General features: G+C 47.6%; 1 protein-coding gene across 1 annotated transcript; it reads right to left on the reverse strand.

Moving 5' to 3' along the window:
- Window positions 1-20925: 20925 nt before the first annotated feature.
- LOC123406399 lies at window positions 20926-24673 on the reverse strand. The gene is made up of 5 exons (XM_045099904.1): window positions 23670-24673; window positions 23524-23598; window positions 23355-23451; window positions 22225-22746; window positions 20926-22194 (listed from the first exon to the last, which is right to left on the reverse strand). The coding sequence occupies exons 1-4, from the start codon at window positions 23996-23998 to the stop codon at window positions 22546-22548; spliced, it is 702 nt and encodes a 233-aa protein (XP_044955839.1). The 5' UTR covers window positions 23999-24673; the 3' UTR covers window positions 20926-22194; window positions 22225-22545.
- Between the last annotated feature and the right edge of the window lie 481 nt (window positions 24674-25154).

The following is a 25154-nucleotide window of genomic DNA, read 5'->3' on the forward strand; positions in this document are numbered from 1 at the left end:
GATGCTGTAATGGAAGAGATGACATGGGTTAGGAACCGGATCGACAAGAGTGGCGAGGGTGTCTATGTGCAAGCATCTATGCTTGGGTCATTGGAAGCTCTGACTGAGTTCTTGGCGTTGGATGCCAAACAAAGTGATGCCTCATGCTCGTGATATCGTAGAAGGGTCTGGTTGTTGAGATGTTCATGGCAGATACTTCCTCCGTCCGGAAAAGGTTGTCACGGGGTAGATTTTTCAAAAAAACACTTGATACGCTGCCCGTTCTTTCCCCTCGCTCCCTGATTCTTTCATCTCCTTACCTGCATTTTTGAGACTGTGGAGGCCTAGGAGGAGCTAGTTTCTGAAACCACCGTCGCGATGAACTAGTCTCTGACCTGTCAGTGTAAGGTGCACACCTCCACTTCGAGTAGGTTAGATCACCGGAGGGGCACCGGAGGGCGCTGGAAACGAGGATGGTACAAGCATGGAACACACGATGTACCCAGGTTCAAGGCTCTTCGTAGAGATAACACCCCTAATCCTGTTGGAGTGTATAATGTATCAATGAGACTACAATGTGCTCGTGGAGCTGTTCTGTGGAGTAGGAAGAAGGAGCAGCCGGCTCGCGTCTACCTCTCTTGTATGGTGTGTGTGTGCTGAATTGACCGACCCTCTGCATGGAGGGGAGCCGGGGGGTTTATAGACGAACCCACCGACCTACAATAAGGATAAAAGTACAGGAGTGCGACCCGGCTGGCAGCCTCGCCGGCTGGCCAGGGGGGCCCACGGGGGTCTTGTCTTGTCGTTGGAGGGGCCCGTCGGCTGCGACATCCCGTCTGGTTGTGGGACCCGCCGGCTAGCCAGTGAGGCTCTCGCGTAAGGTTGACGCAGGACACGAGTGGTACGTCCGGCGAGATTCATCATGGGTCGTCAGTACGGCTGTCTCCACTGTTCCCACGCCGAGTGCAGTAATTGAGTGGGAGTTTGACGGGCCGACACTGTGCAGGATGATGGATCGGAGCCGGAGTAGGTCAGCGGCATGGCCGCCGATGTTGTACCTGTCGTGCACCCCAATCCAGTACCTTGGCTGACGCGTAGCCACCTTTAACCATAGGGTCTCGTCAAGACCCACGGTGTGGTGTGACTTGAGCTCCCTAGCCGGCTAGTTGCTAAAATAGCCGGCCTGGTGATACGTCTCCAACGTATCTATAATTTTTTATGGTTTCATGTTATTATCTTGTCAAACTTTGGATATTTTGTGTGTCTTTTATATCTTTTTGGGACTAACTTATTAACTCGGTGCCAAGTGTCAGTTCCTGTTTTTTCTGTGTTTTTGACCTTTTCAGAGGAGGATTTTACACGAAGTCCAAACGGAATAAAACATGCGGAATGATTTTTTCCATAACAGAAGACACGTGGGAGACTTGAGAACCAAGTCAGGGGACCTCGGAGGAGGTCACAAGCCCACCAGGCCCGGCCTAGGGGAGCGGGCCTAGGAGGCTTGTGAGCTCCCGGTGGCTCCCCTGCCCTAGGTCTTTCGCCTATATAATCCCTAAAATCCCAGAAAAATCAGGAGATCATCGAAAGTACTTTTCCGCCGCCGCAAGCTTCTGTCTCCGCAAGATCCCATCTGGGGCACGTTCTGGTGCCCTGCCGGAGGGGGGATTCGGATACGGAGGGCTTCTTCATCAACACCATGACTTTTCCGATGATGCATGAGTAGTTCACCATAGACCTACGGGTCCATAGCTAGTAGCTAGATGGCTTCTTCTCTCTCTTGGATCTTCAATACAAAGTTCTCCATGATCTTCATGGAGATCTATCCGATGTAATCTTCTTTTACGGTGTGTTTGTCGAGATCCGATGAATTGTGGATTTATGATCAGATTATCTATGAATCTTATTTGAGTTTCTTCTCATCTCTCTTATGCATGATTTCATATCCTTGTAATTCTCTTTGAGTTGTGGGTTTTGTTTGGCCAGCTTGATATATGATTCTTGCAATGGGAGAAGTGCTTGGTTTTGGGTTCATACCGTGCGGTGACCTCACCCAGTGACAGAAGGGGTAGCTAGGCACGCATCATGTAGTTGCCATCAAGGGTAAAAAGATGGGGTTTTTATCATTGGTTTGAGATTATCCCTCTACATCATGTCATCTTGCTTAAGGCCTTACTCTGTTTGTCATGAACTCAATACACTAGATGCATGCTGGATAGCGGTCGATGTGTGGAGTAATAGTAGTAGATGCAGAAAGTATCGGTCTACTTGTCTCGTACGTGATGTCTATATGTATGATCATTGCCTTAGATATCGTCATGACTTTGCGCGGTTCTATCAATTGCCCGACAGTAATTTGTTCACCCACCGTAATATTTGCTATTTTGAGAGAAGCCTATGGTGAACACTATGGCCCCCGGGTCTACTCCACACTATATTTTCAGCCTTACACTTTTACTTCGTTGCACTTTCCACCTTCAGATCTCACTTTGCAATCAATCTTGAAGGGATTGACAACCCCTTTATAGTGTTGGGTGCAAGCTCTTTTGTGTTTGCGCAGGTACTCTGGACTTGACGAGATTCTCCTACTGGATTGATACCTTGGTTCTCAAACTGAGGGAAATACTTATTGCTCCTGTGCTGCACCACCCTTTCCTCTTCAAGGGAAAAACCAACGCAACCCCAGTCTCCGTCAACGTGTCAATCTCTGGCACTGTTGTTTGTTGCCGTAGCACAAGAATTTCTGGCGCCGTTGCCGGGGAGGATCAAGTCAAGAACTCATCCAAGTAAGTGTCGCAAACTCATCCCTTGCATTTACTTTTTTTGCCTCTCGTTTTCCTCTCCCCCACTTCTGAAAAACAAAATTTACAAAAAGATTTTCCCTTTTCTTCGTTTTCCTTTTCTCGTTTGCCTTTTTCGTTCGCCCTTTTCTCTCGCTTGCTCTTCGTTCGCTTGTGTGCTTGCTTGCTTGCTCAAGTCACCATGACTGAAAACACCAAACTTTGTGACTTCTCGAATACTAATAATAATGATTTTATTAGTACTCCGATTGCTCCCGCCACTAGTGCGGAATCATACGAAATCAATGCCGCTTTTCTGAATCTTGTTATGAAAGAGCAATTTTCCAGCCTTCCTAGTGAAGATGTCGCATCCCATCTTAATACCTTCATTGAGCTTTGCGGTATGCAAAATAAGAAAGATGTGGATAATGATGTGATTAAATTGAAGCTTTTTCCTTTCTCGTTGCGAGATCGAGCAAAAACTTGGTTTTCGTCTTTGCCCAAAAATAGTATTGATTCTTGGGATAAGTGCAAAGATGCTTATATATCCAAGTATTTTCCGCCGGCTAAGATTATCTCTCTCCGTAATGATATCATGAATTTTAAGCAACTTGATCATGAACATGTTGCACAATCTTGGGAGAGAATGAAATTGATGATTAGAAATTGTCCCGCTCATGGCTTGAGTCTTTGGATGATTATACAAATCTTCTACGCTGGCTTGAATTTCGCTTCTAGAAATATCTTCGACTCCGCCTCAGGTGGAACGTTCATGGAAATCACGTTAGGAGAAGCCACAAAACTCCTAGACAATATCATGACGAACTATTCTCAGTGGCACACTGAAAGGTCACCTACTAGTAAGAAGGTACACGCTATAGAAGAAATTAACTCGTTGAGTGCTAAGATGGATGAGTTAATGAATTTGGTCGCTAGTAGAAGTGCTCCTTTAGATCCTAATGATATGCCCTTGTCTTCCTTGATTAAGAGTAGCAACGCTAGCTTGGACGTTAATTTTGTTGGTAGGAATAATTTTGGCAACAACTAGCATCGTGTTGTTGCCATCAAGGGTAAAAAGATGGGGTTTTATCATTGGTTTGAGATTATCCCTCTACATCATGTCATCTTGCTTAAGGCGTTACTCTGTTCATCATGAACTCAATACACTAGATGCATGCTGGATAGCGGTCGATGTGTGGAGTAATAGTAGTAGATGCAGAAAGTATTGGTCTACTTGTCTCGGACGTGATGCCTATATGTATGATCATTGCCTAAAATATCGTTATGACTTTGCGCAGTTCTATCAATTGCTCGACAGTAATTTGTTCACCCACCGTAATATTTGCTATTTTGAGAGAAGCCTCTAGTGAACACTATGGCCCCCGGGTCTACTCCACACTATATTTTCAGCCTTACACTTTTACTTCGTTGCACTTTCCGCCTTCAGATCTCACTTTGCAATCAATCTTGAAGGGATTGACAACCCCTTTATAGCGTTGGGTGCAAGCTCTTTTGTGTTTGCGTAGGTACTTTGGACTTGACGAGATTCTCCTACTGGATTGATACCTTGGTTCTCAAACTGAGGGAAATACTTACTACTCCTGTGCTGCACCACCCTTTCCTCTTCAAGGGAAAAACCAACGCAAGCCCATTCTCCGTCAATGTGTCAATCTCTGGCACTGTTGTCTGTTGCCGTAGCACCTGGGCATGGCCACCTCGCCTCTAGCCGGCCGGCTTGGCCTAGACGGCCAGAGGGAGGTAACCGTCTCGCCTCTAGCCGGCAGGAGCTTCCTAGCCGGCCAGAGAGTTGGTCGTCCCGCCCCCAGCCGGCAGGTGCTTCCTAGCCGTCCAGGGGGACTTGGGCTTTGTAGAATGTTACATGTTGTTCCTTCATGGTAGAAGGCAAAGGACTATTCTCGATGAGCCTACCCCGGGGTTATCCCCCCGATAGTAGTCCCCGAAGCAGGGGAGGCCCGCCGCCTTGGATATCGTTATGACTTTGCGCGGTTCTATCAATTGCTCGACAGTAATTTGTTCATCCACCGTAATATTTGCTATTTTGAGAGAAGCCTCTAGTGAATACTATGGCCCCCGGGTCTACTCCACACTATATTTTCAGCCTTACACTTTTACTTCGTTGCACTTTCCGCCTTCAGATCTCACTTTGCAATCAATCTTGAAGGGATTGACAACCCCTTTATAGCGTTGGGTGCAAGCTCTTTTGTGTTTGCGTAGGTACTTTGGACTTGACGAGATTCTCCTACTGGATTGATACCTTGGTTCTCAAACTGAGGGAAATACTTACTACTCCTGTGCTGCACCACCCTTTCCTCTTCAAGGGAAAAACCAACGCAAGCCCAGTCTCCGTCAATGTGTCAATCTCTGGCACTGTTGTCTGTTGCCGTAGCACCTGGGCATGGCCGCCTCGCCTCTAGCCGGCCGGCTTGGCTTAGACGGCCAGAGGGAGGTAACCGTCTCGCCTCTAGCCGGCAGGAGCTTCCTAGCCGGCCAGAGAGTTGGTCGTCCCGCCCCCAGCCGGCAGGTGCTTCCTAGCCGTCCAGGGGGACTTGGGCTTTGTAGAATGTTACAGGTTGTTCCTTCATGGTAGAAGGCAAAGGACTATTCTCGATGAGCCTACCCCGGGGTTATCCCCCCGATAGTAGTCCCCGAAGCAGGGGAGGCCCGCCGCCTTGGAGCGGGTGGCCTCGCCGGCTTGAGTTGTTTGTTTTTGAATTCCTGCCGCCGCGTGCGGCAGGAGACGCCGGCTCGGAAGTCGGCTGGCTTCCAAGAGAGGCCTCGGCTTTGTCGTAAGTCGCGCAGATTGCGCCACGTGCCAGGCCCCAGCCTGACGTGATGATGGATTGCTCAGATGACAGGACTGGTCCTGAGCCCTGGGTCCCGCCACGATGCCCCCTCGGCCCCCGCGTGGAGGATCCTATGCGGATTTACTCCGCGACGGTTGGGTTTCGGGAGTCGTAATGTCCCCGTGATAATCAGTGATGGTGGGTCCTGTGCGCACCGGATCCCCTCCCCACGATCTATCGTGGGGTTTAAATGGGGTGCGGGGGTACCGAGGAGGCCATTCGCCCCCTTCTCGCCCTGCACTTGCGCCCCTCCTTCCCTGAGCCCAGAGAAAGAGAGAGATTCGCCTTCGTCTTTACCGTCGCGCAGACCATCGCCGCCAACCCCTTCGAGCTCTCGTCGCCCACCGCCATGTCGAGCGGCTCCTTCAAGAAGGGCCAGCTCAACATTGTCTGGCTCGGCAGCGACATCTGCGTCGGCCATATCGATGCGCTCCGCCATCGCCATATGCTGCCTCCGGCATCCCTTATGGTTGTGCGGATTCCCGGAGCCGAAACCGCCCCGACGCCGAGGGAGGGAGAAGTAGTCGTGTTCGATGAAAACTTCTATAGAGGCTTCAGGATCCCGGCGACCAACTTCTTCGCCAACTTTCTTACTTTCTTCGGCTTGTAGCCGCATCATCTGGTGTCGAACGCCATTCTTTAGCTCACCTCCTTCGTCGTCCTGTGCGAGGGCTTTCTGGGGATCGAGCCCCGCCTCGACCTTTGGCAAAGTCTCTTCTTCTTCAAGCAAAGGTCCATAAAAATGGACAAGGCCGAGGCGGAGAAGCTTACGGGCCCTCGCCCGATGACCCCGTGCGGCGCAGCACTGGTGCAACATCGGACGAAGTGCGGCTTCCCCCAGATGCCGCTCCAGGACTCCATCTAGCAGTGGCAGAGGGGATTCTTCTACATGAAGAATGCCAACCCCTCCCACGACGCCATCAACATGCCCCCCTTCGCCATCGAACATCCGACAGCGAAGAAGAACTAGCAGGCTAAATACCTGAAGCCTGTTGGAAATATACCCTAGAGGCAATGATAAATAGTTATTATTATATTTCCTATTTAAAGTTAATCGTTTATTATCCATGCTATAATTGTATTGAATGAAAACATAGATACATGTGTGGATATATAGACAAAACAATGCCCCTAGCAAGCCTCTAGTTGGCTAGCCAGTTGATCAATGATAGTCAAGGTTTTCTGACTATATGCAAGTGTTCTCACTTGATTACTGGATCACATAATTAGGAGAATCATGTGATGGACTAGACCCAAACTATGAACGTAGCATGTTGATCGTGTCATTTTATTGCTACTGTTTTCTGCGTGTCAAGTATTTATTCCTATGACCATGAGATCATATAACTCACTGACACCGGAGGAATGCTTTGTGTGTATCAAACGTCGCAACGTAACTGGGTGACTATAAAGATGCTCTACAGGTATCTCCGAAGGTTTTAGTCGAGTTAGTATGGATCAAGACTGGGATTTGTCACTCCGTGTGACGAAGAGGTATCTCGGGGCCCACTCGGTAATACAACATCACACACAAGCCTTGCAAGCAATGTGACTTAGTGTAAGTTGCGGGATCTTGTATTACGGAACGAGTAAAGAGACTTGCCGGTAACGAGATTGAAATGGGTAAGCGGATACTGACGATCGAATCTCGGGCAAGTAACATACCGAAGGACAAAGGGAATGACATACGGGATTATATGAATCCTTGGCACTGAGGTTCAAACGATAAGATCTTCGTAGAATATGTAGGATCCAATATGGGAATCCAGGTCCCGCTATTGGATATTGACCGAGGAGTCTCTCGGGTCATGTCTACATAGTTCTCGAACCCGCACGGTCTGCACACTTAAGGTTCGACGTTGTTTTATGTGTATTTGAGTTATATGGTTGGTTAGCGAATGTTGTTCGGAGTCCCGGATGAGATCACGGACGTCACGAGGGTTTCCGGAATGGTCCGGAAACGAAGATTGATATATAGGATGACCTCATTTGATTACCGGAAGGTTTTCGGAGTTACCGGGAATGTACCGGGAATGACGAATGGGTTCCGGGAGTTCACCGGGGGGGCAACCCACCCCGGGGAAGCCCATAGGCCATAAGGGTGGCGCACCAGCCCTTAGTGGGCTGGTGGGACAGCCCAAAAGGGCCCTATGCGCCATACAAAGGAAAATCAAAGAGAAAGAAAAAAAAAGGGAAGGTGGGAAGGAAGGGAAGGACTCCCACCCACCAAACCAAGTCCAACTCGGTTTGGGGGGGGAGCCTTCCCCCCTTGGACTCGACCGACCCCCTTGGGGCTCCTTGAGCCCCAAGGCAAGGTCCCCTCCCTCCCACCTATATATACGGAGGTATTGGGGCTGATTTGAGATGATTTTTCCACGGCAGCCCGACCACATACTGTTGGAATTATGCCCTAGAGGCAATAATAAATGTATAGTTATTATTATAATTCCTGTATCAAGATAATAGTTTATTATCCATGCTATAATTGTATTGAATGAAGACTCATTTACATGTGTGGATACATAGACAAAACACCGTCCCTAGCATGCCTCTAGTTGGCTAGCCAGTTGATCAATGATAGTCAGTGTCTTCTGATTATGAACAAGGTGTTGTTGCTTGATAACTGGATCACGTCATTGGGAGAATCACGTGATGGACTGGACCCAAACTAATAGACGTAGCATGTTGATCGTGTCATTTTGTTGCTACTGTTTTCTGCGTGTCAAGTATTTATTCCTATGACCATGAGATCATATAACTCACTGACACCGGAGGAATGCTTTATGTGTATCAAACGTCGCAACGTAACTGGGTGACTATAAAGATGCTCTACAGGTATCTCCGAAGGTGTTAGTTGAGTTAGTATGGATCAAGACTGGGATTTGTCACTCCGTGTGATGGAGAGGTATCTCGGGGCCCACTCGGTAATACAACATCACACACAAGCCTTGCAAGCAATGTAACTTAGTGTAAGTTGCGGGATCTTGTATTACGGAACGAGTAAAGAGACTTGCCGGTAAACGAGATTGAAATAGGTATGCGGATACTGACGATCGAATCTCGGGCAAGTAACATACCGAAGGACAAAAGGAATGATATACGGGATTATACGAATCCTTGGCACTGAGGTTCAAACGATAAGATCTTCGTAGAATATGTAGGATCCAATATGGGCATCCAGGTCCCGCTATTGGATATTGACCGAGGAGTCTCTCGGGTCATGTCTACATAGTTCTCGAACCCGCAGGGTCTGCACACTTAAGGTTCGACGTTGTTTTATGCGTATTTGAGTTATATGGTTGGTTACCGAATGTTGTTCGGAGTCCCGGATGAGATCACGGATGTTACGAGGGTTTCCGGAATGGTCCGGAAACGAAGATTGATATATAGGATGACCTCATTTGATTACCGGAAGGTTTTCGGAGTTACCGGGAATGTACCGGGAATGACGAATGGGTTCCGGGAGTTCACCGGGGGGGCAACCCACACCGGGGAAGCCCATAGGCTTTGGGGAGACACACCAGCCCTTAGTGGGCTGGTGGGACAGCCCCAAGGGGGCCTATGCGCCAAGAGAAGAAAATCAAAGGAAAAGAAAAAAAAGAGGGAAGAAGTGGGAAGGGAGGGGGACTCCTCCCACCAAACCAAGTCCAACTCGGTTTGGGGGGGGAGTCCTCCCCCCCTTGGCTCGGCCGACCCCTTGGGAGTCCCTTGGACCCCAAGGCAAGGTCCCCCTCCCTCCTCCTATATATATGGGGCTTTTAGGGCAGATTTGAGACGACTTTCTCACGGCTGCCCTACCACATACCTCCATAGTTTTTCCTCTAGATCGCGTTTCTGCGGAGCTCGGGCGGAGCCCTGCTGAGACGAGATCATCACCAACCTCCGGAGCGCCGTCACGCTGCCGGAGAACTCTTCTACCTCTCCGTCTCTCTTGCTGGATCAAGAAGGCCGAGATCATCGTCGAGCTGTACGTGTGCTGAACGCGGAGGTGCCGTCCGTTCGGTACTAGATCGTGGGACTGATCGCGGGATTGTTCGCGGGGCGGATCGAGGGACGTGAGGACGTTCCACTACATCAACCGCGTTCTCTAACGCTTCTGCTGTACGATCTACAAGGGTACGTAGATCACTCATCCCCTCTCGTAGATGGACATCACCATGATAGGTCTTCGTGCGCATAGGAAAATTTTTGTTTCCCATGCGACGTTCTCCAACAGTGGCATCATGAGCTAGGTTCATGCGTAGAAGTCTTCTCGAGTAGAACACAAAAGGTTTTGTGGGCGGTGATGTGCGTTTTGCTGCCCTCCTTAGTCTTTTCTTGATTCCGCGGTATTGTTGGATTGAAGCGGCTTGGACCGACATTACTCGTACGCTTACGAGAGACTGGTTTCATCGTTACGAGTAACCCCCTTTGCTCAAAGATGACTGGCAAGTGATGGTTTCTCCAACTTTAATTGAATCGGATTTGACCGAGGAGGTCCTTGGATGAGGTTAAATAGCAACTTATATATCTCCGTTGTGGTGTTTGCGTAAGTAAGATGCGATCCTACTAGATACCCTTGGTCACCACGTAAAACATGCAACAACAAAATTAGAGGACGTCTAACTTGTTTTTGCAGGGTATGATTGTGATGTGATATGGCCAATGATGTGATGTGATATATTGGATGTATGAGATGATCATGTTGTAATAGAAATATTGATTTGCACGTCGACGGTACGGCAACCGGCAGGAGCCATAGGGTTGTCTTTATACTAACATATGTGCTTGCAGATGCGTTTACTATTTTGCTAGGATGTAGCTTTAGTAGTAATGGCATAAGTAGCACGACAACCACGATGGCAACACGTTGATGGATGATCATGGTGTGGCGCCGGTGACAAGAAGATCGTGCCGGTGCTTTGGTGATGGAGATCAAGAAGCACGTGATGATGGCCATATCATGTCACTTATGAATTGCATGTGATGTTAATCCTTTTATGCACCTTATTTTGCTTAGAACGACGGTAGCATTATGAGGTGATCTCTCACTAAAATTTCAAGACGAAATTGTGTTCTCCCCGACTGTGCACCGTTGCTACAGTTCGTCGTTTCGAGACACCACGTGATGATCGGGTGTGATAGACTCAACGTTCACATACAACGGGTGCAAAACAGTTGCGCACGCGGAACACTCGGGTTAAGCTTGACGAGCCTAGCATGTGCAGACATGGCCTCGGAACACATGAGACCAAAAGGTCGATCATGAATCATATAGCTGATATGATTAGCATAGGGATGCTTACCACTGAAACTATACTCAACTCATGTGATGATCGGACTTGGGATAGTGTAAGTGGATCATGAACCACTCAAATGACTAGAGAGATGTACTTTTTGAGTGGGAGTTTAGCATATAATTTGATTAAGTTGAACTCTAATTATCTTGAACATAGTCTAAGTCCACTTTGAATATATTTGTGTTGTAGATCATGGCTCACGCAAGTGTCATCCTGAATTTTAGTACGTTCCTAGAGAAAGCTAAGTTGAAAGATGATGGAAGCAACTTTGTAGACTGGGCTCGAAATCTTAAGCTAATCTTACAAGCTGGAAAGAAGGATTATGTCCTTAATGCTGCGCTAGGAGATGAACCACCCGCTACGGCTGATCAAGATGTTAAGAACGCTTGGTTAGCACGTAAGGAGGACTACTCAATAGTTCAATGTGCAGTCTTGTATGGCTTAGAACCGGGACTTCAACGTCGCTTTGAGCGTCATGGAGCATTTGAGATGTTCCAGGAGTTGAAGTTTATCTTTCAGAAGAACGCCCGGATCGAGAGGTATGAGACCTCCGATAAATTCTATGCTTGCAAGATGGAGGAAAACTCGTCTGTCAGTGAACATGTGCTCAAAATGTCTGGGTACTCAAACCGTCTAGCTGAACTGGGGATTGAACTCCCGCAAGAAGCTATCACTGACAGAATCCTTCAATCACTGCCGCCAAGCTATAAAGGCTTTGTGTTGAACTACAACGTGCAAGGGATGAACAAGTCTCCCGGCGAGTTGTTTGCGATGCTGAAAGTCGCAGAGTCTGAACTCCGTAAAGAGCATCAAGTGTTGATGGTGAGCAAGACCACTAGTTTCAAGAGAAACGACAAAGGAAAGAAGGGCAATTCGAAGAAGAGCGGCAAGCCTGTTGCCAATCCGCCGAAGAAGCCCAAAGCTGGACCTAAGCCTGAAACAGAGTGCTTCTATTGCAAGGGTATGGGTCACTGGAAGCGCAATTGCCCCAAGTATCTGGCAGATAAGAAGGCGGGCAAAGAAAAATCAGGTATATTTGTTATACATGTTATTGATGTGTACTTAACCGGCTCTCGTAGTAGTGTCTGGGTATTTGATACCGGTTCTGTTGCTCACATTTGCAACTCGAAGCAGGAACTGCGGAATAGACGAAGGCTGGCGAAAGACGAAGTGACGATGCGCGTAGGAAACGGTTCCAAGGTTGATGCAATCGCCGTCGGCACAGTGTCACTTCAGCTACCATCGGGATTAGTGATGAACTTAAATCATTGTTATTTAGTGCCTGCGTTGAGCATGAACATTATATCTGGATCTTGTTTATTGCGAGACGGTTACTCTTTTAAGTCTGAGAATAATGGTTGTTCTATTTCTATGAGTAACATCTTTTATGGTCATGCACCGAATGTGAGAGGATTGTTCATATTGAATCTTGATAGCGATACGCATATACATAACATTGAGACCAAAAGAGTTAGAGTAAACAATGATAGCGCCATATTTTTGTGGCACTGCCGCTTGGGTCATATTGGTGTAAAGCGCATGAAGAAACTCCATGCTGATGGACTTTTGGAGTCACTTGACTTCGATTCACTTGACACGTGCGAACCATGCCTTATGGGCAAGATGACTAAGACTCCGTTCTCCGGAGCAATGGAGCGTGCAAGTGACTTGTTGGAAATCATACATACCGATGTGTGTGGTCCAATGAGCGTGGAGGCACGCGGCGGATATCGTTATTTTCTCACCTTCACTGACGATTTAAGTAGATATGGTTATGTCTACTTGATGAAGCACAAGTCTGAAACATTTGAAAAGTTCAAACAATTTCAGAGTGACGTGGAAAATCATCGTAACAAGAAGATCAAGTTCCTACGGTCTGATCGTGGGGGTGAGTATCTGAGTTTCGAGTTTGGTACTCACTTAAGACAATGTGGAATTGTTTCGCAGTTAACACCGCCTGGAACACCACAGCGTAATGGTGTGTCCGAACGTCGTAATCGTACTTTGTTAGAGATGGTGCGATCTATGATGTCTCTTACTGATTTGCCGTTATCATTTTGGGGTTATGCATTGGAAACAGCTGCATTCACTTTAAATAGGGCACCATTAAAATCCGTTGAGACGACACCATACGAACTGTGGTATGGCAAAAGACCAAAGTTGTCGTTTCTTAAAGTTTGGGGATGTGATGCTTATGTCAAAAAGCTTCAGCCTGAAAAGCTGGAACCCAAAGCGGAAAAATGCGTCTTCATAGGTTACCCAAAAGAGACAGTTGGGTACACCTTCTATCTCAAATCCGAGGGCAAAGTGTTTGTTGCTAAGAACGGAACTTTTCTCGAGAAGGAGTTTCTCTCGAGAGAATTGAGTGGGAGGAAGATAGAACTTGACGAGGTTGTCGAACCTCTCATCCCTCTGGATGGTGGCGCAGGCCAAGGGGAAACCTCTGTCATTGCGACGCCGGTTGAGGAGGAAGTTAATGATGATGATCATGAAACACCAGTTCAAGTTTCTGTTGAACCACGCAGGTCGACGAGATCATGCGCTACTCCAGAGTGGTACGGTAATCCCGTCTTATCAATCATGTTGTTAGACAACAATGAACCTACAAATTATGAAGAAGCAATGGCGGGCCCAGATTCCAACAAATGGCTAGAAGCCATGAAATCCGAGATAGGATCCATGTATGAGAACAAAGTGTGGACTTTGGAGATACTACCTGAGGGCCGCAAGGCTATTCAGAACAAATGGATCTTTAAGAAGAAGACGGACGCTGACGGTAATGTGACCGTTTATAAAGCTCGACTTGTGGCAAAGGGTTTTTCACAAGTTCCAGGAGTTGACTACGATGAGACCTTCTCACCCGTAGCGATGCTTAAGTCCGTCAGGATCATGTTAGCAATAGCTGCATTTTTCGATTATGAAATCTGGCAGATGGATGTCAAAACGGCGTTCCTTAACGGTTTCCTTAAGGAAGAGCTGTATATGATGCAACCCGAAGGTTTTGTCGATCCTAAAAATGCTGACAAGGTGTGCAAGCTCCAGCGATCCATTTATGGACTGGTGCAAGCATCTCGGAGTTGGAACAAACGCTTTGATGAGGTGATCAAAGCATTTGGGTTTATACAAGTGGTTGGAGAATCTTGTATTTACAAGAAAGTGAGTGGGAGCTCTGTGGCGTTTCTAATATTATATGTGGATGACATATTACTGATTGGAAACAACGTAGAGCTTTTGGAGAGCATAAAAGGTTACTTGAATAAAAGTTTCTCTATGAAGGACCTAGGAGAAGCTGCTTACATTCTAGGCATTAAGATCTATAGGGATAGATCAAAGCGCCTGATAGTACTTTCACAAAGCACATACCTTGATAAAGTTTTGAAGAGGTTCAAAATGGAACAGTCCAAGAAAGGGTTCTTGCCAGTGTTACAAGGTACGAGATTGAGTAAGACTCAGTGCCCAGCAACTGATGAAGATAGAGAGCATATGCGCTCCGTCCCCTATGCTTCGGCCATAGGTTCTATCATGTATGCGATGCTGTGCACTAGACCGGATGTTAGCCTGGCCATAAGTATGGCAGGTAGGTTCCAGAGTAATCCAGGAGTGGATCACTGGACGGCGGTCAAGAATATCCTGAAGTACCTGAAAAGGACTAAGGAGATGTTTCTCGTGTATGGAGGTGACGAAGAGCTCGCCGTAAAAGGTTACGTCGATGCAAGCTTTGACACAAATCCGGACGACTCTAAGTCGCAAACCGGATACGTATTTATTCTTAATGGGGGTGCAGTAAGCTGGTGCAGTTCCAAGCAAAGCGTCGTAGCAGATTCTACATGTGAAGCGGAGTACATGGCTGCCTCAGAGGCGGCTAAGGAGGGTGTCTGGATGAAGCAGTTCATGACGGATCTTGGAGTGGTGCCAAGTGCACTGGATCCAATAACCTTGTTCTGTGACAACACTGGTGCCATTGCCTTAGCAAAGGAACCAAGGTTTCACAAGAAGACCAGACACATCAAACGACGCTTCAACCTCATCCGCGACTACGTCGAGGAGGAGGACGTAAATATATGCAAAGTGCACACGGATCTGAATGTAGCAGACCCGCTGACTAAACCTCTTCCACGGCCAAAACATGATCGACACCAGAACTGTATGGGTGTTAGATTTATTACAATGTAATTCACATGGTGATGTGAGGGCTAGATTATTGACTCTAGTGCAAGTGGGAGACTGTTGGAATTATATGCCCTAGAGGCAATAATAAATGTATAGTTATTATTATAATTCTTGTATCAAGATAATAGTTTATTATCCATGCTATAATTGTATTGAATGAAGACTCATTTACATGTGTGGATACATAGACAAAACACTGTCCCTAGCATGCCTCTAGTTGGCTAGCCAGTTGATCAATGATAGTCAGTGTCTTCTGATTATGAACAAGGTGTTGTTGCTTGATAACTGGATCACGTCATTGGGAGAATCACGTGATGGACTGGACCCAAACTAATAGACGTAGCATGTTGATCGTGTCATTTTGTTGCTACTGTTTTCTGCGTGTCAAGTATTTATTCCTATGACCATGAGATCATATAACTCACTGACACCGGAAGAATGCTTTGTGTGTATCAAACATCGCAACGTAACTGGGTGACTATAAAGATGCTCTACAGGTATCTCCGAAGGTGTTAGTTGAGTTAGTATGGATCAAGACTGGGATTTGTCACTCCGTGTGACGGAGAGGTATCTCGGGGCCCACTCGGTAATACAACATCACACACAAGCCTTACAAGCAATGTAACTTAGTGTAAGTTGCGGGATCTTGTATTACGAAACGAGTAAAGAGACTTGCCGGTAAACGAGATTGAAATAGGTATGCGGATACTGACGATCGAATCTCGGGCAAGTAACATACCGAAGGACAAAGGGAATGACATACGGGATTATACGAATCCTTGGCACTGAGGTTAAAACGATAAGATCTTCGTAGAATATGGAGGATCCAATATGGGCATCCAGGTCCCGCTATTGGATATTGACTGAGGAGTCTCTCGGGTCATGTCTACATAGTTCTCGAACCCGCACGGTCTGCACACTTAAGGTTCGACGTTGTTTTATGCGTATTTGAGTTATATGGTTGGTTACCGAATGTTGTTCGGAGTCCCGGATGAGATCACGGACGTTACGAGGGTTTCCGGAATGGTCCGGAAACGAAGATTGATATATAGGATGACCTCATTTGATTACCGGAAGGTTTTCGGAGTTACCGGGAATGTACCGGGAATGACGAATGGGTTCCGGGAGTTCACCGGGGGGGCAACCCACCCCGGGGAAACCCATAGGCTTTGGGGAGACACACCAGCCCTTAGTGGGCTAGTGGGACAGCCCCAAGGGGGCCTATGCGCCAAGAGAAGAAAATCAAAGGAAAAGAAAAAAAAAAGAGGGAAGAAGTGGGAAGGGAGGGGGACTCCTCCCACCAAACCAAGTCCAACTCGGTTTGGGGGGGGGAGTCCTCCCCCCCTTGGCTCGGCCGACCCCTTGGGAGTCCCTTGGACCCCAAGGCAAGGTCCCCCTCCCTCCTCCTATATATATGGGGCTTTTAGGGCAGATTTGAGACGACTTTCTCACGGCTGCCCGACCACATACCTCCATAGTTTTTCCTCTAGATCGCGTTTCTGCGGAGTTCGGGCGGAGCCCTGCTGAGACGAGATCATCACCAACCTCCGAAGCGCCGTCACGCTGCCGGAGAACTCTTCTACCTCTCCGTCTCTCTTGCTGGATCAAGAAGGCCGAGATCATCGTCGAGCTGTACGTGTGCTGAACGCGGAGGTGCCGTCCGTTCGGTACTAGATCGTGGGACTGATCGCGGGATTGTTCGCGGGGCGGATCGAGGGACGTGAGGACGTTCCACTACATCAACCGCGTTCTCTAACGCTTCTGCTGTACGATCTACAAGGGTACGTAGATCACTCATCCCCTCTCGTAGATGGACATCACCATGATAGGTCTTCGTGCGCGTAGGAAAATTTTTGTTTCCCATGCGACGTTCTCCAACACATACCTCCATGGTTTTTCCTCTAGATCGCGTTTCTGCGGAGCTCGGGCGGAGCCCTGATGAGACAAGGTCATCACCAACCTCCGGAGCGTCGTCACGCTGCCGGAGAACTCTTCTACCTCTCCGTCTCTCTTGCTGGATCAAGAAGGCCGAGATCATCGTCGAGCTGTACGTGTGCTGAACGCGGAGGTGCCGTCCGTTCGGTACTAGATCGTGGGACTGATCGCGGGATTGTTCGCGGGGCGGATCGAGGGACGTGAGGACGTTCCACTACATCAACCGCGTTCACTAATGCTTCTGCTGTACGATCTACAAGGGTACGTAGATCACTCATCCCCTCTCGTAGATGGACATCACCATGATAGGTCTTCGTGCGCGTAGGAAAATTTTTGTTTCCCATGCGACGTTCCCCAACATGAAGCGTGTCGACGGATACAGCAGCAGGATCACCAGCGTTAGCTGACGCCTTGCCGTGAGCCGTGCTGGTGCCGGCACCGATGACCATCACCTCCACAACGTTGGAGACGACGGCGACGTCATACGGGGTAAGGCATCCCGTAGACGACGGTGGACCGTCGAAGACTAGCACGTTGTTGGGATACTCATCAAATGTAGGCGTCTCCGCGAGGGAGAGCCTACTAAAGCTGGCGCACAACGCGTCAACGTTGATGTCCTCGCGAGGGTAGCGAGGGCCATCTTGAGGCGCAAGTCGCTAAAGAGAACACTGAGGTTCCCAACAGCAGCGATGACGACGCTGGGGAGTGACTCGTCGTCAGACTACCCATCAGAATTCGCATGACGGACTGGGACGTCGATCAACATCGGTGAAGCCTCCTCAAGAGCAGGCTCCACGGGCATGATGATCGGTCCGGACGTGATGCATCCGACGGTGTAAGCGCAGGGCCCTGCCCAACGCGTAAACCGAGCCGATATCGCGGATGGCCCCACGGGGGGCGCCAAATGTCGATGTTTACTCACAACATAAGCCATGGATAGGCTAAAGATGGTGGGAACCGAAGTGGCACCGGTGGGCGGTGGGAACGAGGATGGTACAAGCATGGAACACACAATGTACCCAGGTTTACGGCTCTTCGTAGAGATAACACCCCTAATCCTGCCGGAGTGTATAATGTATCAATGAAACTACAATGTGCTCATGGAGCGGTTCTGCGGAGGAGGAAGAAGGAGCATCCGGCTCGCATCTACCTCTCATGTATGGTGTGTGTGTGTGTGCTGAATTGACCGACCCTCTGCATGGAGGGGAGCCGGGGGGGTTATAGACGAACCCACCGACCTACAATAAGGATAAAAGTACAAGAGTGGGACCCGGCTGACAGCCTCGTCGGCTGGCCAGGGGGCCCACAGGGGTCTTGTCTTGTCGCTGGAGGGGCCTGCCGGTTGCGAGGTCCCATCTGGCTGTGGGACCCGTCGGCTAGCCAGTGAGGCTCTCGCGTAAGGTTGACGCACGACACATGTGGTACATCCGACAAAATTCGTCATGGGCCGTTAGCACGGCCGTCTCCACTGTTCCCACGCCGAGTGCAGTAATGTAGTGGGAGTTTGACGGGCCGACACTACGCAAGATGATGGATCGAAGCCGGAGTTGGTCAGCGGCATGGTCGCCGACGATGTACCTTCCGTGCACCCCGATCGAGTACCTTGGCTGACGCGTAGCCACCTTTAACCGTAAAGTCTCGTCAAGACCCACGGTCTGATGTGACTTGATCTCCCTAGCCGGCTAGTCGCTTAACTAATCGACATGGGCACGGCCGCCTCGCCTCTAGCCGATCGGCTTGGCCTAGACGGCCAGAGGAAGGTAACCGTCTCGCCTCTAGTCGGCAGGAGCTTCCTGACCGGCCACAGAGTTGGTCGTCCCGCCCCCAGCCGGCAAGTGCTTCCTAGAGGCCTAGGGGGACTTGGGCTTTGTAGAATGTTTCATGTTGTTCCTTCATGGTAGAAGGCAAAGGAGTAGGCTCGATGAGCCTACCCCGGGGTTATCCCCCGAGAGAGACAAAGTCTAATGGATTTCTTATTCGTTACAACTGCTATTTGTGAGAATTTGATTTGAAGCCAATTGAACTACTCTCAAATTATCAAGTGAGGAGTAATGATGAAATTCAGTTAGCAAACAATTATGTTTCCGACTAAACTAAGTGAGTACTGACATTGATTCATTTTACTGAAGTACCATGAACATTTTTAGTTTACTCCAATGTTCCCCGATGATGACTGCATGGGGAAGACGAAGACGGCGAGTGCTGCTACGGAAGTGGATCCCGACGACCGTGGCTCCTCCCCAAGATCCTCCTCGTGCTCATCGGCCTCGTGCCCAATTACTCTGAAATTTTGAAATAATCTGAAATTTTCACTATTACTGTCAAGTCTGAAATTTTGATCTTTACTGTCAAGTCTGGTTTGTCTCTGAACATTTGTTACAGTAAATTAGTGGTTAACTGGACATAAGGATTAGAACTTAGTTGTGTCGTCACGCAAGAAGTTGTAGTGCTTAAAGCTAAACTGAGAAAGATTAAAGCAAAGCAAAATGATATGGCATGCTTAGAACAATTGCAGACTTGAAAGTAAGTTAGTGCCCGGGGCATTTGCAATCGAGAACAAAGCTGATTAGATAATGATTAATAAGCACACAGTATGTTTGTAAGTTTGGAAGTCGAATGAAGGGTCTTATTGAATAGACCTTGTAAAAAGCATATGGTTCGTAGACCTGGCAAAGAATTATTCCTATAGGAATATTTATATCACAGCCATTCTTGTGTACCCTATATGTTTTTCACCAAAATAATCGTCACAAGCTAGCTACCCCAAGTTATCTGAAGTTCTCAACACAAGTCGTGTAGATCAAATGTTGAATTGGGTCTACTGAAAATGGCTTTTGTTCTTCAAACATCCAGAGAGGTATTGGGTCTACTAAAATGGAGTACTCCAGACGCGGGACGCGTAAGCAGCGGGTCTACGGACGCCGGACGCAGGAGTACGTCCTCAGGTCTGCAAGACTGTCGGCGAGCGCGTCTAGGAGCGCCGCCACTTCCAGCATCGTCGTCTTCCTCACATGCCCTGCTCTCACCTCTCTGGTTAATGCTACTCCACCTCGTTTGTTAATTCTGAAACTGTGATTGTGGTTCCAACAGTTGTGAAGAAAATTCAAGTTCCAACAGTTGTAAATTAAATCTTGCTAAAATAAGGTCTTTGTACTTAATTTGAAAAGTGAGCAGGTATTGTGGCAAGCTACAATTCCATCAAAGTGAGTAGGTATTTTGGCAAGCTATAATTCCATCAAAGTGAGCAGGTTTTGAAGAGAACATACTGTAAATTTAGAGTCAAAACATGGCTAAATTCACTGTTAAAACAATTTAACACATGGGAGAAATAATGGAAAGCAAGCTTTTAGATTCTGCTATGACATTTGACATTTCAAGTCATAGCTCTGCACTATGAACTAGAGTTATGATCAAGTCATAGCCCCTCCTCCTCGGCATTGGTCCACATGGACCATATTTCTTGGATTAGCCTACTGGATAATGCAGTGCAATGCCAATACTCTTGTTACACGCTAGTTATCTAAACTTTGCTGGTTAAAATTTGACTGTAAGCATATTGTAAATTCAGTGTAAGAATTCAACTACAAGCCATACCCATGGCGAGAAGTTTAAAACCCACTTTTATCTTACTGATGTGCGATGTTTGCACCATAATTATATCCAGGGATCGATTTTCGCTTTGTCAAATTCTGATTGTTTCCAATATCATTGAAAAATCTGGAGTAATTGATTGTTTCCCACATCTTTTGATTGTTTCCAATATTCAGCACAAAAATATTGATTGTTTCCAAAAATTGACTGATTGACAGTTTGATTGTCTCCAAAAACTAGCAGACCATCATTATCAGTTTCCTGATTTATTTCCTGATTTCCCAAACAACCAGATCATGATCAATTTCCAAAACTAGCAGGAGCAACAAATGCAAAACTAACAGATCATGATCAATTTCCAAAACTAGTAGGAAACAGAAGCAGAAATGATATTTGAATACTTGTGACCGACCCCTCATGGTGTTTCTACTCCTTCATGGGTACACAAGTTGTTCGTTAAAACTCTGCTTCAGACAAACTACAATATATACTAATAGTAGCCTAGCTAGTGACGAATTCCAACACTGAAGCACCATAGCCCAGCAAAGTAACAAAAAGTGAACACAATTTCTTCAGACTTGGAAACGGACAACCCTACCTTGAGGAAGGCCGAGTTGGAGCTAGCCCGTTCAAAATTCAAGTGCAAAAAGTACCTGGCGACTGCTGCTGCAAGACAGGCCAAAGACAGAGAGGTTCGAGCTGTCAAGAGGAAGGCGGTTGCTTTTGCAAGGAAGGCCAAGTGGGATTTGGCTGATGCTGAAATCAAGTCAAAAGCGAAAGCCGCTGCTGCCAAGAAAAGGCCAGAAGTTGATGAGCTGGCTGCCGCTGTGAGGGCGGCGGCAGCTGCAAGGAAGAACTGAGGCAAGTCATAACCATAGGCTGAGAGAAACAAATAATTTGACAAACAACAAAATACTTCTCAAGCACCAGCAACATACAAACACTGGTATGTCAGTTGCAATGCAAAGGGCAAACAAACGGATCTTCTACGGCACTGTCTGCTGATGTCCCACCGAAGTTTGATGATGCCCCACCAGAGTAGAGCTCTTCTCGTGGGGCATCATTAGACTTCGATGGGACATCAGCAAACAGTACCGCGACGGCACTGTATGCTGATGTCCCAGCGAAGTCTGATGATGCCCCACGAAAGTAGAAGGCCCTTTTGCGTGTTTGTAAGTCTAATGATGCCCCACCGAGCTGATGCCCCACCAGAGTAGAAGGTCCTTTTGCGTGTTTGTAATATCATGTCATCACTTATCTGCCCTTTGCATTACAACTGACATACCAGTATTTGTATGTTGCTGGTGCTTGACTTGGTTAGAAGTATTTTGTTGTTTGCCAAATTATTTGTTTCTCTCAGCCTATGGTTATGACTTGCCTCAGTTCTTCCTCGCAGCTGCCGCGGCCCTCACAGCGGCAGCCAGCTCATCAACTTATGTCCTCTTCTTGGCAGCAGCGGCTTTCGCCTTTGACTTGATTTCAGCATCAGCCAAATCCCACTTGGCCTTTCTTGCAAAAGCAACCGCCTTCCTATCAGCATTTGCCTGCCTCCAGTTAGCCAGCTTGAACCTCTCTACTTCTTGCACTTGAATTTTGAACCTCTCTACTTCTTGCACTTGAATTTTGAACGGGCTAGCTCCAACTCGGCAGAAGGTAGCGACCTCGGTCTCCTTGGCTTTCCTTTATGCAGCAGCCTCTTCTACCACCTTCTTCGCAACAGCCAACTGCATTGACTTCAGCTTCTCAGCAGCCTCCCTTTCCTCATTGTCAGCCTTGTACTGAGAAATACCACGATGAAGTGCTTGAGAACGGATGGCATTCAGTAGATGAATATAGTCTGTGTAAGGCACATCGTTTTCCTGAACAGTCTTGACTATGCTAAAAAGCAAAGAAACCAACGCAAAAGCACCAAAGAAGTAGGGCACAACAGTCCACGTGTGACCAATGGATTCAATCTGTCCAGCAGAGAGCAGAAATGTGTCCTTCGCTATTTTGGTCCAGCCTCTTCTGAACATAATCGCTCTGATCTACTTCTTCTTTCAACAGTAAGACTTCCTTGACAATCAGTTCAAGGCCTGTGGACATGAAAACCCTATCGGTCTGATACTGCTTGAGAAAAGCGTCCACTTTTTCAATGTGCTCATCGGGCACCTGAATAATTGTAAAAAGGTCAACACAATGGACAGGCATAAAAAAACAGCATAACAAACACAAAGGATAAATCTAATTAACTAACTCAAGGCATAATTAAAACATTTCATAATCTTCTCAGGAGAGGGATTCAAATGAACGTTCCCCACTATAGCAACAGAAAAAAATCAATAACCAGACAATTCAAAAAGATTCCCAAGTTGAATACCTGCCAAGTTACCCAATTCTATCATACCAAACACAAAGGATAAATCAAATTAACTAACATGAGGCATAATTAAAGTATCCATAAATTCAATTACCCACAACCTTTGTTCATATCCATAAAGCATTTTGAGCATGGAAAAAATCCAACAAACGAAGGATAGGTAGTGCTCAATGCTCTGCCAAAGGAAGTCATTTAGACCATTTCTGCAGGCAAGAATGCACAAAACAACGCAGGTAAATATCAAGCAAGGTATTTTCTCGGTGACGATAGTGGCGATTTTCAAATGAACATTCCCAACTATAATAACAAACAAAAACAATAACAGATTCCATTATCGAATTCCAAGTTACCCTATTCTACCAAGACAGTCCATCCATCTTAAGGAGGTGGAGGATCATACCTCCTTCTTCATGCAGAAGAATCGTGCCCCAGAGGAAGAAAGGTTGGTGCTGGGGTTAGAACAGAAATAGCTCTTGACAAGAAGACCCCTGGACAACCTGGCAATGCATAAAATGTCAACGAGGGCAAATCCGGCAATTTCGTCACGGAATGCGAGAAACCACAGTAACCTGGAGCCAGTAGTACAGAGACCCTTCTCCACATACTGCATGAGATTGCATCCATTACACCCCGACCCGGTCGCCCTGGAAATGCATAAAAGTAGAGTCAACCAGGGTCAACAGGTCAAATCGGGAGATTTCGTCCTGAAACTCACCTGCCACACGGGCTGACTGCAGAGCTGCTGTCACCAATGAGATCCGAAACCTTAGCCCCAAGGCATGATCCCGAGCTGACCGGCCGCCCCTCAAGGCTGAACCAAGTGCAAGCTTGGCAGCGATCTCCGCTTCCGCCGAAAAACACCACGCCGCCGATGGATGGACGCCGCCGCCGCCGCCGCCGCCGCCTCAAAGCTAGGGTTTCTGCTTTGATAGGATGGGGTTTATATGAAGAGCAGCTGGCCGGCCCAGATGAGTGCGACTCACAACACGAACGAAAAGCCGAACCGAAATGCACAGCAATCAATCCGAGCCCATCCGAAAACATATTCGTCCGTCGGCCGAGTTACCACCGCCAGCCCAGGCAAATCAAAAAAAAGAACAAGTGAAAGCCCATCGGAGAACCAGATGCAAATTGGCCAGGCCAAATGACTGGAGAAGCCCAAGAATGCAAAAGAAAAAAAAAGATGGCACCAGACGCGTCAGGTGCTGCAATTCTGCCCGCTGAGAAAAAAAAAATCATATGTCGATCCCAAAACATGCAGATCGGCACCAAAACCTTGTAGATCCAAATACGATATTGCTTCTCCAACGAAAATCCATGAACACGCGAACGCTAAAAATCGAAAATGAACTGAAAAAATGAACTCGTGGCATACAAATCGAGAATGAACTGAAAACATGAACTCATGGCATACAAATCGAAACCGAACTAGAAAGATTATACTCCTGGCATACAAATCGAAACCGAACTAGAACAAATGAACTCGTGGTATACTACACGAAAACGCAAGGCCATCTAGATCTATAACTCACACCCAAGATGCCATGAACACATGGCCATGGCCAAAGTCCAAAAGGTCACGAGGACCTCAAGAGACCCTGGCCATGGCCGTGGGATCCAAGCCAAGCAATGGATGGGAGTAGTCTCTGGTCACAGGTTTGGTGGTGCTCGCGTTGTGGATGAAGAAGGGAGAAGAAGAGGAGCCGCCGCTAGGGTTAATTGATGGAGATGCGCAAAAGAAAAGAGGGGAGGCTGAGGCTGAGGTTATATATCGAGCTGAGCCGCGCGGGGTCAGGTTAGTAGCACTGGAGCTCACTGACCGACGTGGCCACACCTAACCGACGTCAGCCTGTCGCGACCCCACACGCCAGAGAAACAGCGGGTTTTGTTTATTCACGTCCTGTGGGTTGGACTGGCGCGGGCGCCGGGCTTGTGCCCGTTTGGGCGACGCCCGTACCCACGTGAGCCTGGCAGCGAAACCTTGTACCCGGAAAGTTGTAACGCGCACGGATCTATGGGCTCTGACACGGTCTCATCCATCACCACCGTCGGCTGAGATCGCACGGTCCGCGGTCCCTCGCAACAAACACACGATCCGCGTACTCTCCTGTCATTGGCCAAAAGTTGCATCCAACGGTTTCCTTTTTTTTTTCTTGTTGACATACATATACAGTAATAAAGGAATGAGGCCTTGTTTGTT

Source organism: Hordeum vulgare, chromosome 6H (assembly GCF_904849725.1).
Source record: "Hordeum vulgare subsp. vulgare chromosome 6H, MorexV3_pseudomolecules_assembly, whole genome shotgun sequence".
Classification (NCBI taxonomy): Eukaryota; Viridiplantae; Streptophyta; class Magnoliopsida; order Poales; family Poaceae; genus Hordeum; species Hordeum vulgare.

Bases quoted from the DNA above. Each gene is read 5' to 3' on its own strand.
- LOC123406399 (XM_045099904.1), bottom strand. From the start codon at position 23,998: ATGTTTTCGGATGGGCTCGGATTGATTGCTGTGCATTTCGGTTCGGCT. The intron at 23,452-23,523 runs GTTACTGTGGTT...ATGCATTGCCAG, and splicing joins CTCTGTACTACTGGCTCCAG to GTTGTCCAGGGGTCTTCTTG. The intron at 22,747-23,354 runs GTATGATCCTCC...ACAATTATTCAG, and splicing joins TCTTCTGCATGAAGAAGGAG to GTGCCCGATGAGCACATTGA.